Source organism: Hypanus sabinus, chromosome X1 (assembly GCF_030144855.1).
Source record: "Hypanus sabinus isolate sHypSab1 chromosome X1, sHypSab1.hap1, whole genome shotgun sequence".
Classification (NCBI taxonomy): Eukaryota; Metazoa; Chordata; class Chondrichthyes; order Myliobatiformes; family Dasyatidae; genus Hypanus; species Hypanus sabinus.
The window spans coordinates 37,959,068-37,972,068 of NC_082738.1; the positions used below are offsets into that span (position 1 = coordinate 37,959,068).

Here is a 13,001-nt window from a genome sequence, read left to right on the forward strand (position 1 = left end):
CACCGGCAGCTCATTTAAGATTCCACTCCACACACCGTAAAGTTTATCCTCCACAACTGTTCACTTGGTTAACTGCTTTTTTTCCAATATCACAGGATACTACATTTTCTGCTAATGGATACAGCCTCTCTCTTACTGTGTCGACAATTGTCATGATTTTAAATAGCCAAATTTGATCTGTTCACAACTTGCTCTGTTACAAGACAACACTTTTCCAGGTCTCTAGAGACATGTAATTCACCCGAATCCTTCCTCTCTGGGATTGTTCTAATATATATATTTCTTCCGCACTCAGTTTCTAAGGCCTTTATAACTAAAGACCAAGATATTGTATGCATTTTTAATTACTTTCTTGACCTATCCTGTTGCATTCAATTAACCATGTTGCACCTTTTAGAACTTAATCATTTGCGGTCTATTTCCTCTTCTTGATCTTTCTATGTATTAAATGTTATCAACCCCACATCTTTATCTGCTTGTAATCTAAAACCAAATCCAATGCACAGTTCATTGCACTTCTCAGTTGGTGCCATTTGTAAATTCAGAAATTGTTCCCTTTAACCCAAATTTAAATTATTAATATACATTAAGAACAATAGTGATACCCAGTACCAGCCCTTGTGGAATGCTACAATCAGTGGCCAATTTATTAGGTACACCAGCTCGTTAATGCAAGTATCTAATCAGCATCATGCGTCAGCAACTCAATGCATAAAAGCATGCAGACATGGTCAAGAGGTTCTGTTGTTGTTCAGATCAAACATTGGAATGGAGAAGAAATGTGATCCAAGTGATTTCGACCATGGAATGCTGGTTGGTGCCAGACGGGGTTGTTTGAATATCTCAGAAACTGCTGATCTCCTGGGATTTTCACCCATAACAGCCTCTAGAGTTTACAGAGAATGATGTGCAAAACAAAAAAAAAAAAATCCAGTGAGGGGCAGTTCTGTGAATTAAAACTCCTTATAAATGAGAAGTCAGAGGAGAATGCCCAGACTGGTTCAAGCTGACAGAAGGGAGACAGTAACTCAAATAAATGGTGTGCAGAAGAGCACCCCTAAATTCACAACCTAACAAACCTAGAAGTGGATGGGCTACAGCAGCAGAAGACGAGGAACATACCCAGTGGCCACTTTATTTGGTACAGGAGGTCCCTAATGAAGTTGTCACTGAGTGTATGTCAGAGATATTTATAAATACAAAGCATTTTGATAGCTGACTTGGGCTGGGGTGGAGGAGGGGCACTAGTGGCACAGTTACCATCTTTCTCCAGCATTTCTACGATCAACGCTTGTTCTAGCCATACTGCTTCCTTGCCTTAATATGTAGAAGGATTGTAATACTTGCTTCAAGGAAATTCTTACCAGGGATGTGCACATGCTGACCATAGGCTTAGTGCACATGCAACAGATTAGCCTGGCTGATGGATCAGTTTCAGGAAACACTGTGGCTATGATTCTGAAAATTCTAAGTAAATTCAGTCTTCAAAAAAACTACTCACCAGCAGAGGCAATCCAGATTCTATTCCATAAGGTATTTTTATTAAAAATAAAAATAATTCTACATGCAAATGCATATGGTAAAATTAAAATTTCTTCTACTCCAAAATAAGTTAACAATATTTAGTCTGTCAATATTTGCATCTTAAAAAGTGAAATAAACTCAAATCATAAATTTAACACAATGGGGTTTACTTGTAGCTTTGTCTGGACAATCAAATTAAGCAGAAAACCAGTTATTTCTCTTTTAACTACACAGAAAGAGTTTGGCCCATTTCCCAGCTTCCCAAACCTCCCCATTTCCACATCCAAGATGAGGGCAACTCTGAACTCTGCTGCCAGAACACAACAATAACAACTGGTCAATCTACCTGAAGAGGGGACAAAACACTTCCATGCAGACATGTTTTCAATGAGAGGCGTTAGTTTCTAGTAAACGAAAGGGCAAATATAATAACTGCTTTTATTTTATAGGGTTCAATAAAATTATCTTCTTGTCAGCTGGCAGTGTTCCCTAATTTCTACTATTAGATTCAATTAACATAAAGTCTATCCTAAGTGATCTGTCAATGAAATAAGTTTTTCTTTCCATAAGGACCTAAGCAGAATATTTTCTAAAAGTTAATATTTCAAGCAATCTAAGCTTACCAGTTGTTTTTAACTGGAGGATATTTTTCTCCCATCAAATTGTAAAAATTATGTCCCATCTTTGAAAGTGGAATGCAATGCACCATAACACTGAAGGGCAAAAAAACCAGCATTTCACCTCCCCTCAAAATGGACGATAGGCAGCACCAGTCTCACCTTTTGTTAACCAGGTTTTTCATGTTGACTTCTGAAAGCAATCCCAGTTTTCCACATTCCTGAAGCAGGAGACTGACACAATCACAGCTATGAGAAAAACAAAAATACATCAGTCTACTGGTTTTAGATTAATTAAACCAAACCTCTTTGCAGTGGTAGTTGCTATTTTCTTACCACGTAGCTCAATTCCTTTCATCTCCATTGCCTCCAGCCTTTTTAAACTTTGTACTTTGTTTTGCTCAATGATTTAAGGACTTTTAATAAAGGGTGTACAATCAGGAAATTTCACTTTGTGAATATGCTTGAAAGGATGAAGCATTATGAAGACTAAGAGTTAGTTTCCTTGTTTCTCAAGATGCTCTAGCCCTAGCTTGGAAGATCAATACATGCATCTGCAACAATGAAGGGTCTTTGCCAGAAACATCATCTGTTTATTCCTCTCCACAGATGCTGCCTGACCTGCTGACCTCCTCTGGGCCTTTGGGGGGGGGCAGGGAGGAGAGAGGGGGGGGAGAGAGGGGGTGAGAGAGGGGGGTGAGAGAGGGGGGTGAGAGAGGGGGGTGAGAGAGGGGGGTGAGAGAGGGGGGTGAGAGAGGGGGGTGAGAGAGGGGGGTGAGAGAGGGGGGTGAGAGAGGGGGTGAGAGAGGGGGTGAGAGAGGGGGTGAGAGAGGGGGTGAGAGAGGGGGTGAGAGAGGGGGTGAGAGAGGGGGTGAGAGAGGGGGTGAGAGAGAGAGAGATTGAGATTGATTTTCTGGAATGTCATTTTCTGGATTTCCATCATCTGCAGAATCTCTTGTGATTATAACCTGCAACAAAGCTTCATTTTTGTTTTTTCCACTCGAACCTATTGAATAACCTATTAACATGTAGCGCAATTGCCATTTAGGTTACATAGTGCTTCCAAGTAATAAGTAGCAATCCAACAAACATTCAGTAAGCTAAGCTAGCCCAGGAACCAGGGGTAAAACATAACTTCATAATCTCATTTGATATTTTTGCTTCAAGGCTTTCCAATTGCAGGTTGATGGAACTTAGCAGAATAAATTTGGCATGGACTAGATGAAATGAAGGGCTCGTTTTTGTGATGTGGTGCTCCATTACTTTATGACTCTAATTTGTTAACGATTTTAAAACAACTGGATTGTCAAACACAAGGAATGCCTCTCAACTGATACTCTCAATATCTTTTCAACCTTCTCTCAAATAATTTGCATGCTATCCTCTACTTTCAAAGGCAAATCAGCTCCCACATTCATTGCTCTCTATAGAGTATAGTCTAAATTGTCTGTGCATAGCAATAAGCTTGTTTTCTTGGATTTTATAACTAGTAGCAAGATATTGTCTGTGTTCCAATTGCACATCATTATTAATTCTGAATATCTGAATAATAACTTTATCATATATTATTTTTTCCAAACTTTTCCCACATTCAGACACAATGATTGCAGCAGTTTGGAAGCATTGTCTATTTCTTCCAAAACATTTGTAAGTATGCTTTCTTAATTTAATTAACTCACAGAGCCAGATTTGCCTATTGGTATCAAGAAATGCTTTAGCCAACAAAAACACAAGCAACTATCTCCACACCACTTGCTGCACTGTGATCAACATTTTAATTATACATCAGACACAACTGTGCATTTTCAACCACTAGATGGCAATAAGTATTGTGAGTCAAGTAAATAACTGCCAAAAGTACATGTAGTCAGGTTCTGTAAAAGTATTCTAACAGATGAGAAGAATCCATGTAGTATAATAACTCCAATTACTTTGACAGCTTGCTTAAACTGTATGAATGTGAAGCCGAACTAGATCAAAATGAGAAGACTTGAACTAGCTTACTGTGGGTTCATTATGTGCAAATCTTTAGATTGGATTAGATTTTGTTTAATCTCAACGCAAAACTCCACCTTTGGCAGCTAATAACATTTTCCTAAAAATTTAATACTATACACCCACCCTTTTTCTGCTTGCAGCGGAAGGGATTAACTTCAGCAGCTCAAATTATTATTTTCTTTACATAAATCCTTTCTTAACCTAAAAATTATACTCTATCCATCAACCAAACTTCACAGAAGGATACCGCATTCCCAAGAGCTGGATCAAGTTACACTATTAATTAGTATGTTAACCAGTTTTCAGGTGGGGCAGTATTATGGCTTTCAATAGCTGACTGCTTTGCATCAGAAAAACAGTAGAATTGCAATCAATGCCACCAAAGTATTAACCCACCCAACTCTTATATAACAAGCGATCAAAGGTACCATCATGAATCAGAGTAGCACTGAAGGTCCCTCAGGCTAATGGAGCTGTTGCCTCATCTCCAATAACTTGGATTCAATTAAGACATGCAATTTGGTAGGTTAATTCAGAAATGAAGATCAGCCCAAATGTGTAGGTGAGTTGTAGAATCCGTTGAGGGGATGACATGGAAAATAAAACTGGATTTGCATAAATCTAAGCTCTGTGGTTGGTGCAGACTTGTTGGGCCAAATGGCCAGTTTCTGTGCCAGGTGACTACAAAGAATCTGATCAATCACTTACTTGCATCGCTGATCCGCTTTGTCCAAAAGTGGAGTAAGCTTGAGCAAAAACTCAAAGGCAGTGTTCACATCCTCAGTGAAGTCCTGTGTCCAAAAATAACATAAATATTAAGAAACTTATCCAACTGACTTCAAGTTATACGCCTGCAATTTTTGTGGTGGATAACTAGAGAGAATCCAGGCAGCCAGTAGCAGATACAATCTGAAATAATTATTGTAAACAAGAAATCAGTAAATTTTTGTTCACCAAATTTAAAGGGATATGCAGCAAAAATATACTGAGCTAGGGCACAGATTGGTCACTGATTTCACTGAATATCATTGTAGATGACCTGTTCCCATCGATCAAACAAGCACCAATCTTTGAGTGTGTTCCATAAGTGAATTTTATTTTCTTTTGGCGTTCATGAATGAGCAGAGTGGTGGGACAAGGTGACATATAATTCAGTGGGTGCAGATCTGCTTGTAGTAATAGCATGTGTTGTACATATGTACATGGGAGCCATAGGATGCATTAAGATTTCTAGAAGGCATTTGTTCATCATTGCAGAAAAGCTCATGCCATTGGATAGCAATTTGGTATAGATAGAAATTGGCTAGCTAACAAAATACACAGTAGACATGAAGTTCCTCACTGGAAAGAAGCAAGTAGTGTGTCACAGGTGTCAGGACTTGGGCCTCAACCTTTTATAATCAATATAATGGACTTGGACAAGAGGACCCAAAGTCTAGTTGCTAAAAATGTCAATGACACAAAGCTAGGTATAAAAGTATGCTGTGAATAGGACACAAGGACAGTACATGTTATGTATATAAACAAAGACCTAGCAAACGATAGGTAATGTGGTAAAAAATGTAAAATAGTCCATTTTGTGGAGGCAGAGTTAAGATGGCGCTAAATGGTGACCCCCTTTGTTTGCATCTTCGGAAACAGCTCTATTTCCAACTTTAATAACTTTATTTTTCTCTTTCAGGGTTCTTTTGAATACCCTGACCCGGAGTTAATGCAAACTTCGGTTCTTTGCAGGAATGGGACTTGTTCTCGGAGTTTCAAGACTGGCCATTATTCAACATGCCAAGGGCTCGGCCTGAAAGTCTCGCTCGTATTCGGAAGCCTAAGATCTCGGGGCTCTGGAGATGGGCGGATCGAGGGTCGGTGTCACGGTGGGAGACTTGTGTATCGTCGGGGAGGCTGGAAAATTTGTGGGCCCGAAGACCCGAGATCTTTGCAATCTTCAGGCACAGAGCTCATAAAAAGTGATGAAACGACCTTTTAACATCGTAAACCAGCAGGTTGTTGTTACATCTCCCGCTTGCTGTGAAAATGGGGGACACCTCCCTCTCCCTTATTAGGGAGCGAGAGAGCCTGTGGTTTGTCGAATGCCGGATGAAATTCGAAGTCTTTGGGGTAACTGCCAGTCTGTGTCTTTGCTATTGCTTTGCTCACGCTTGTGCTCAGTGGTGGTGCTGATTCGTGGTTTTCTTGCTGGTGGGGGGAGGGGGGATTGTCGCTTACTGCCGCTTACGTGTGGGGGGGGAGGGACTTGGTGATTCTCACGTTTAACTGTTGTTCATTCTTTTGGGGCACTTCTCTGTTTTCATGGATATTTGTGAAGATAAAGCATTTCAGGATGTATATTGTATACATTTCTCTGACATTAAATTGGACCTTTGAACCTTTTGTCACAAAACAGAAACATTATTTAAGTGATGAGAATTCGCAGGATTCTGAGATGCAGAGGGATCTGGTTATTTTAATTCACGATTTATAAAAGGCTAGTAGGCAGGTACAATGAAGTTTTAGAAACAGAAACATTGTTGATTGCTAGAGCAACTGAATAGGAAAGTAGCAAGGTTATGCTTGTTACTTAGGATGCAGGTGAAACCACATCTGGAACACTGCAGTATTTAAGAAAAGATGCTAATGCATTGGAAGCAGTTCACAGAAGGTTTACTAGACTGATACCTGGAATAGGCTAGTTGCCTGATAAGAAAATGGTGGATTAGTGAGGTAGAGGGGTAGATATGGAGAGGAAATTACCTCTTGTGGCAGAATTTAGAAGCAAGGGTCAAAGTTTAAAAATAAGAGGTCACCCATTTAAGATAGAGATGAGAATGTGGCTTTGGAGTTATTTCCTCAAAGGTTAGTGGAAGCAGAGTTTATGGATATTTTTGAAGAAGATAGGTACTTGTTAAGGAAGAAAGTGGAAAAATTACAGCAAGTGGGTAGAAATGTGAAGTTAAGGCTATACTAATATCTGTCATGATATGAATTAACAAAAGGGGCCTGTGATGTCAAAAGGCTACTCCTATTAATTCTTATATTGTTTCCTTTGGCTGAGGCACCTGGAATCAGGGGATCATGGGTTAGCTAATCAGGAAGAAATGAAGGGAAACTTCTTCACCCAACTGGTGGTGAATCTTGGGAAATTACTACTTTAAAGGGGATGTGGAGAGCCAACTCAGCTACATTCAGCACAAAGATCAATCTTTTATTTTAGAATTAAGGGAACCAAGGAATACAGGTGAACGCAGGAAAATGGCAGTGATCAGCCATGTTTTTATTAAATGGCACATCAAGCACAAAGGGACAAAGGGCCTCTTGTTGCTTTTGTTTTGTATGTCAGAAAGTTTACGCTGGTATAATAACAGTGGGGTTAATTGCAAAAGAGCAATTTTCCTCTCTCCATCACGTGTTCTTTGCCCTTTGTTTCTCTCCCTCCCAACTTTCCTAATTCATCATAACTTCAAAATACAACACCAGCAACACATCTCTGATAACAGAAATCCAGCAATCAGGGATCAAAAAATTATCAGGATAATCAGGATATCAAAACGGTGGAATTTAAAAAAATATCTTCAGTCATTCTTACAAGTCTACAAAAATCTTGTATAAACTGAAATCATCGACTTCTTTAACTTATCTCGTTATTCCAACTTTGTAGCATCGTAACAGTGGGTCCTGGTTCTTAAACCAGAATGCTGAAAATAATATAAATTCTCCGAGCTACTGATATTACCCGAGTTAACCAATAAACTCTTGTTGAGCTTCATGAAGATGGCAGAGTTTGTCACTGAAACACCAGTTATAATTTATATCTGTACCCGGCTGGAAGCCCGAGAAGAGCTTACTCGTCATATATGCTGGGAAAGCACTAGATCCTTTTTCACCTGCCCAAGTTATTTTGAACAAACAAAAAGACATTCATTAAAAAGACATCTTAAATCAAAAACAACTTACTTTATCACCAAGAGGGTTTTTCTTAAGCTTCAGTAGTGCCTGTGGAATCTAGAAAAGATTAGACTTCAGATGAATATATAATCACAACTACATTCAAGTAGAGTTCCAAAGTTGTTTTTAACACAAAAACATTGTTTAGACTACATCCATGGTGTTGAATGGAACTTGATGACATCGTGATTGAAGAGGAAGATGAGACGGTTTAAGTTGAGAAGGCCCTTTTTTTTGTGGCATGGTGGGGGAAGGGAAATACAAATAAGCTGTTGGACAGAAGTGTGGTTAAAACAAGTTACTGAACGCTGCCAAGAAAGCACAGAATGTTATCACTGAAAAATGTCATAGTATGGTGGAAGAATGAAATGGTCCAAACAATGCAAAAACACCATTCTGGATTAATCTGCTTGCTAACGTTAAAGCAAAGAATCCAAGTTTACTTCCACTCTGCTAAGGCAATCAAATCATGTGTACAGCAAGAAAATGAATCTCATTGTTGTATATGGTGACATACATGTACTTTGCTAATACATTTGCTAATACATAAACAAAAGAGATGGTTGTTGACTTCGGGAGGGCGCGAAGCGACCACTTCCCACTGGACATCGACGGCTCCTCGGTAGAGATTATTAAGAGCACCAAATTTCTTGGTGTTCACCTGGCAGAGATTTTCAACTGGTCCCTCAACACCAGCTCCATAGCAAAGAAAGCTCAGCAGCGTCTCTACTTTCTGCAAAGGCTGAGGAAAGTCCATCTCCCACCCCTTCCCCCCATCCTCACCACATTCTATAGGTTGTATTGAGAGCATCCTGAGCAGCTGCATCACTGCCTGGTTCGGAAATTGCACCATCTCGGATCGCAAGACCCTGTAGCGGATAGTGAGGTCAGCTGAGATCATCGGGGGTCTCTCTTCCCGCCATTACAGACATTTACACTACACGCTGCATCCGTAAGGCAAATAGCATTATGAAGGACCCCACGCACCCCTCATACAAACTCTTCTCCCTCCTGCCGTCTGGGAAAAGGTACCGGAGCACTCGAGCTCTCACGACCAGACTATGTAACAGTTTCTTCCCCCAAGCTATCAGACTCCTCAATACCCAAAGACTAGACTGACACCAACTTACTGCCCTCTACTGTGCCTATTGTAATGTCTATTATTTATTGTAATACCTGCACTGTTTTGTGCACTTTATGCAGTCCTGGGTAGGTGTGTAGTCTAGTGTAGTTTATTTTTCTGTGTTGTTTTTACATAGTTCAGTCTAGTTTTTGTACTGTGTTACCATGGTCCTGAAAAACATTGTCTCGTTTTTACTGTGTACTGTACCAGCAGTTATGGTCGAAATGAGAATAAAAAGTGATTTGACTTGATATTTACTTTGAAATTTGAAATTTTGGGTCACTCTAGAAAGATTGAATCTAATTTCAATTAAAGCAACAAACGTGTTAACAGTCCCAAAATGCTGGAGGAACTCATGATCATGTATTATCTGTGGAGGGAAACAGTCTATGTTTCAGGCCAAGACCTTTCATTAGGACTGGAGATTCAGAGGGCAGAAGTCAGAGACAGGGAAAGGAAGGTGTACAAGCCAACATGTACAAACAAGCTGGAGGAACTCATCAGGTCGGGCAGCATCCGTTGAAACGAAGAGTCAACGTTTCGGGCTGAGACCCTTTGTCAGGACTGAAGGAGGAGGGGGCAGGGGCCCCATAAAGAAGGTGGGGGGAGGGTGGAAGGTGCCAGGTGGAAAACCAATCAGGGGTGGGGGAGGGGATAGGCAGGAGAGGTGAAGAAGGAATGTAAGGGGAAAGCACTATGGGTAGTAGAAGAAGGCAGAATCATGAGAGAGGTGATAGGCAGCTAGAAGAGGAAACAAAGTGAAAGTGGGATGGTGGAAGGGAGAGGGAGGGAATTACCGGAAGTTGGAGAAACCGATTTTCATACCAAGGGGCTGGAGGCTACCTAGACGGTATATGGGGTGTTGCTCCTCCAACCTGAGTTTGGCCTCATCATGGCAGTAGAGGAGGCCATGTCTGGACATATCTGAATGGGAATGTGAAGCAGAGTTGAAGTGGGTGGCAACCAGGAGATCCCGTCTGTTGCGGCGGACGGAGCGGGGGTGCTCAACGAAGCGGTCCCCCAATCTGCGTCGGGTCTCGCCGATGTGGAGGAGGCCACACCGGGAGCACCGGATGCAATAGATTACCCCAGCAGACTCACAAGTGAAGTGTTGCCTCACCTGGAAGGACTGTTTGGGGCCCTGAATGGTGGTAAGCGAGGAGGTGTAGGGACAGGTGTAGCACTTATGCTTGCAGGGATAAGTACCAGATGGGAGATCTGTGGGGAGGGATGTGTGGACCAGGCAGTCGCAGAGGGAATGATCCCTGCGAAAAGCAGAGAGAGGTAGACCTTGTAGAGGTGTACAAGCCGGCAGGTGATAGGTGAGACCAGATGAGGAGAAAGATGAGTGGGTGGGTGGGTGAGGATGAAGTAAGAAGCTGGGACATATAATATAGAAATCTACAGCACATTACAGGCCCTGCAACCCACAATGTTGTGCCGACCATGTAACTTACTCTAGAAACTGCCTAGAATTTTCCTACCACTTAGCCCTCTATTTTACTAAGCTCCAAGACCCTTTCTAAGAGTATCTTAAAAGATCCTATTCTATCTGCCTCTACCACCATCACTCACAATGCATTCCATGCACCCACCACTCTCTGTGTGAAAAATTGACCTCTGACATCCCCTTTGTACCGACTTCCAAGCACCTTAAAATTATGCCCCCTCATGTTAGCCATTTCAGTCCTGGGAAAAAGCCTTTGGCTATCCACATGATCAATGCCTCTCATCATCTTATACACCCCTATCAGGTCACCTCTCATCCTCTGTCGCTCCAAGGAGAAAAGGCCAAGTTCACTCAACCTATTCTCATAAGGCATGCTCCGCAATCCAGGCAACATCCTTGTAAATCTCCTCTGCACTCTTTATAGTATCCACAAATAGAGGTAAAGGGCTAAAGTAAGTGGAATATAATATAAAAGGACAATGGAAGAAAGGGAAGATGGAGGGGAACCAGAGGGAAGAGAAGGGCAAATGAGAAGGGGGTAGAAACAACCAAAGTTAGAGAAATCAATGTTCATACCATCAAGTTGGAAGCTACCCAAAATTAATATCAGGTGTTGCTCCTCCAGCACGAGTTTGGCCTCATCATGGTAGTAGAGAGGCCATGGACTGACATGTCAGAATGTGAATGTAAAGTTAAACTGAAGTGGGTAGCCACTGCCTTTTGCAGTGGACAGAGAGAAGGTCCACTAATCTGCATTGGGTCTCACCAATGTAGAGGAAGCCACACTAGGAGCACCCATATAATAGTTACCCCCAAAAGATGCAGATGAAGTGAAGCTTCACCTGGAAGGGCTGTTTGGGGCCCTGAACAGTGGTGAGGGAAGAGGTGTAGAGGCAGGAATAGCACTTGTCATGTTTTTAAGGATAAGTGCTAGGAGAGAGATCAGTGGGGAAGGACACGTGGAGAAGGGAGTTACAGAGAGAGCAATCCGTACAGAAAGCAGAAGGGGAGGGGGAGAGAAAGACATACTCACTGGTAGGGATGCTGGGAATTACCAAAGTTACAGAAAATTATGTGCCTATTAGATTCCTCTTTCTTCAGTCCTCTATCTCTTCCATCTTACTTCATTCTCCCTCCCCCACATACTCACCTATCTCTTGTCAGCTTGTTCCCCAATCCCACATTCTTATTCTGGCTTTTTCCCCCTTCATTTCCAATCCTGAGGAAAGGTCTCCACTTAAAGTGTAAACTGCTTATTCCCCTCCATTGATGTTGCTCTGACTTGCTGAGTTCCTCCAGCATTTTGTGTGTGTTGCTCTAAATCTCAGTTAATGGTAGGGGTGCATGGCATAAAAAAATGTTGGCAACCCCTGCTCTAAACACAAGTCTGATCTGTTGCAGAGAACTGAAATCAAAAGTAGAATGTTGAAATTGCCCAGCACAAGAGGCAGTGTCTGTTGTTAACCAAAATAAATTTCCAAAATATCACAGCCACGTAATGAATCTTTACCTTGAGAAATGTGAATGCAGTCCACTTTAACTCTTCAGTTCCCTCTGGTGATTCAATAAGGCCAACAAAGCAGGCCTTCCAAATTTCTAGTAAAAAGAGGGGCGAAGGGATCCGCTAAAAAAAATACAACTATTAATACTTGTAATTAAATTATCTTTCATCAAGCTTCTTGCATTAGAATCATTTCTGATTTCTAATCACAGTGGATTTTGAAATTACATATGAACTTAGCACAAGCATTTTTAGTATTATCATCATCAACATCACAGCAGGGCTACAAAGTAACAAAATTATGGAACATTCTGACTCCAGTCTGACTGGGACTATGTGCTAGTTTTATAGTGACACACTGTTAGAGCACAAGAGCACAGAACCTGGCTATATAGCCCCTTGAGGTACCTGCCTATTTAATAATATCATGGTTCACTTAGTATCTAACAAGCAGTCTCAGCATGGTTATACTCAATGAATGAGAATACATAGCCCTTAGAGAATTCCAAAAATTCAAAACCTGTGACAAGAGATTTCCTCACAGCTTGCTCCTAAATGACTAAACTCTTACACAATGGTATTAAGACAAGTTCTATACTGTCCAGTTAGAGTCCAGAGTCCCAATCAGAATCTTAGCTTTGATCGTAGGAGCTTATTGATTACTGACAACCTTGTTCTAAGCAGAACTGCTTTACTATTAGGGCAAATTATGTGCTTATGAAGTAAGGAAGCCAATTTCAGTAACCTATGTTACAAATGTGCCACAACTCTGAGGGGCCGAAGGGTACAAAGTAGCCCCTTCCTTTTTGAGAATCGCAAGATTGCTATTAATTCGGGTCTGGGATCCAG

At 41.2% G+C, this 13,001-nt stretch overlaps 1 protein-coding gene across 2 annotated transcripts in view; it reads right to left on the minus strand.

The window, feature by feature from the left end:
• med24 (mediator complex subunit 24) overlaps positions 1 to 13,001 on the minus strand; it is a 95,584-nt gene that overhangs the window by 62,575 nt on the left and 20,008 nt on the right. For both annotated transcript variants that reach the window (XM_059956404.1, XM_059956403.1), the window contains exons 9-12: positions 12,162 to 12,275; positions 8,088 to 8,135; positions 4,848 to 4,930; positions 2,304 to 2,390 (exon numbers count right to left, since the gene is read on the minus strand). In XM_059956404.1, coding sequence (XP_059812387.1) covers positions 2,304 to 2,390; positions 4,848 to 4,930; positions 8,088 to 8,135; positions 12,162 to 12,275 — 332 coding nt within the window. The remainder of the gene's footprint in view (positions 1 to 2,303; positions 2,391 to 4,847; positions 4,931 to 8,087; positions 8,136 to 12,161; positions 12,276 to 13,001) is intronic.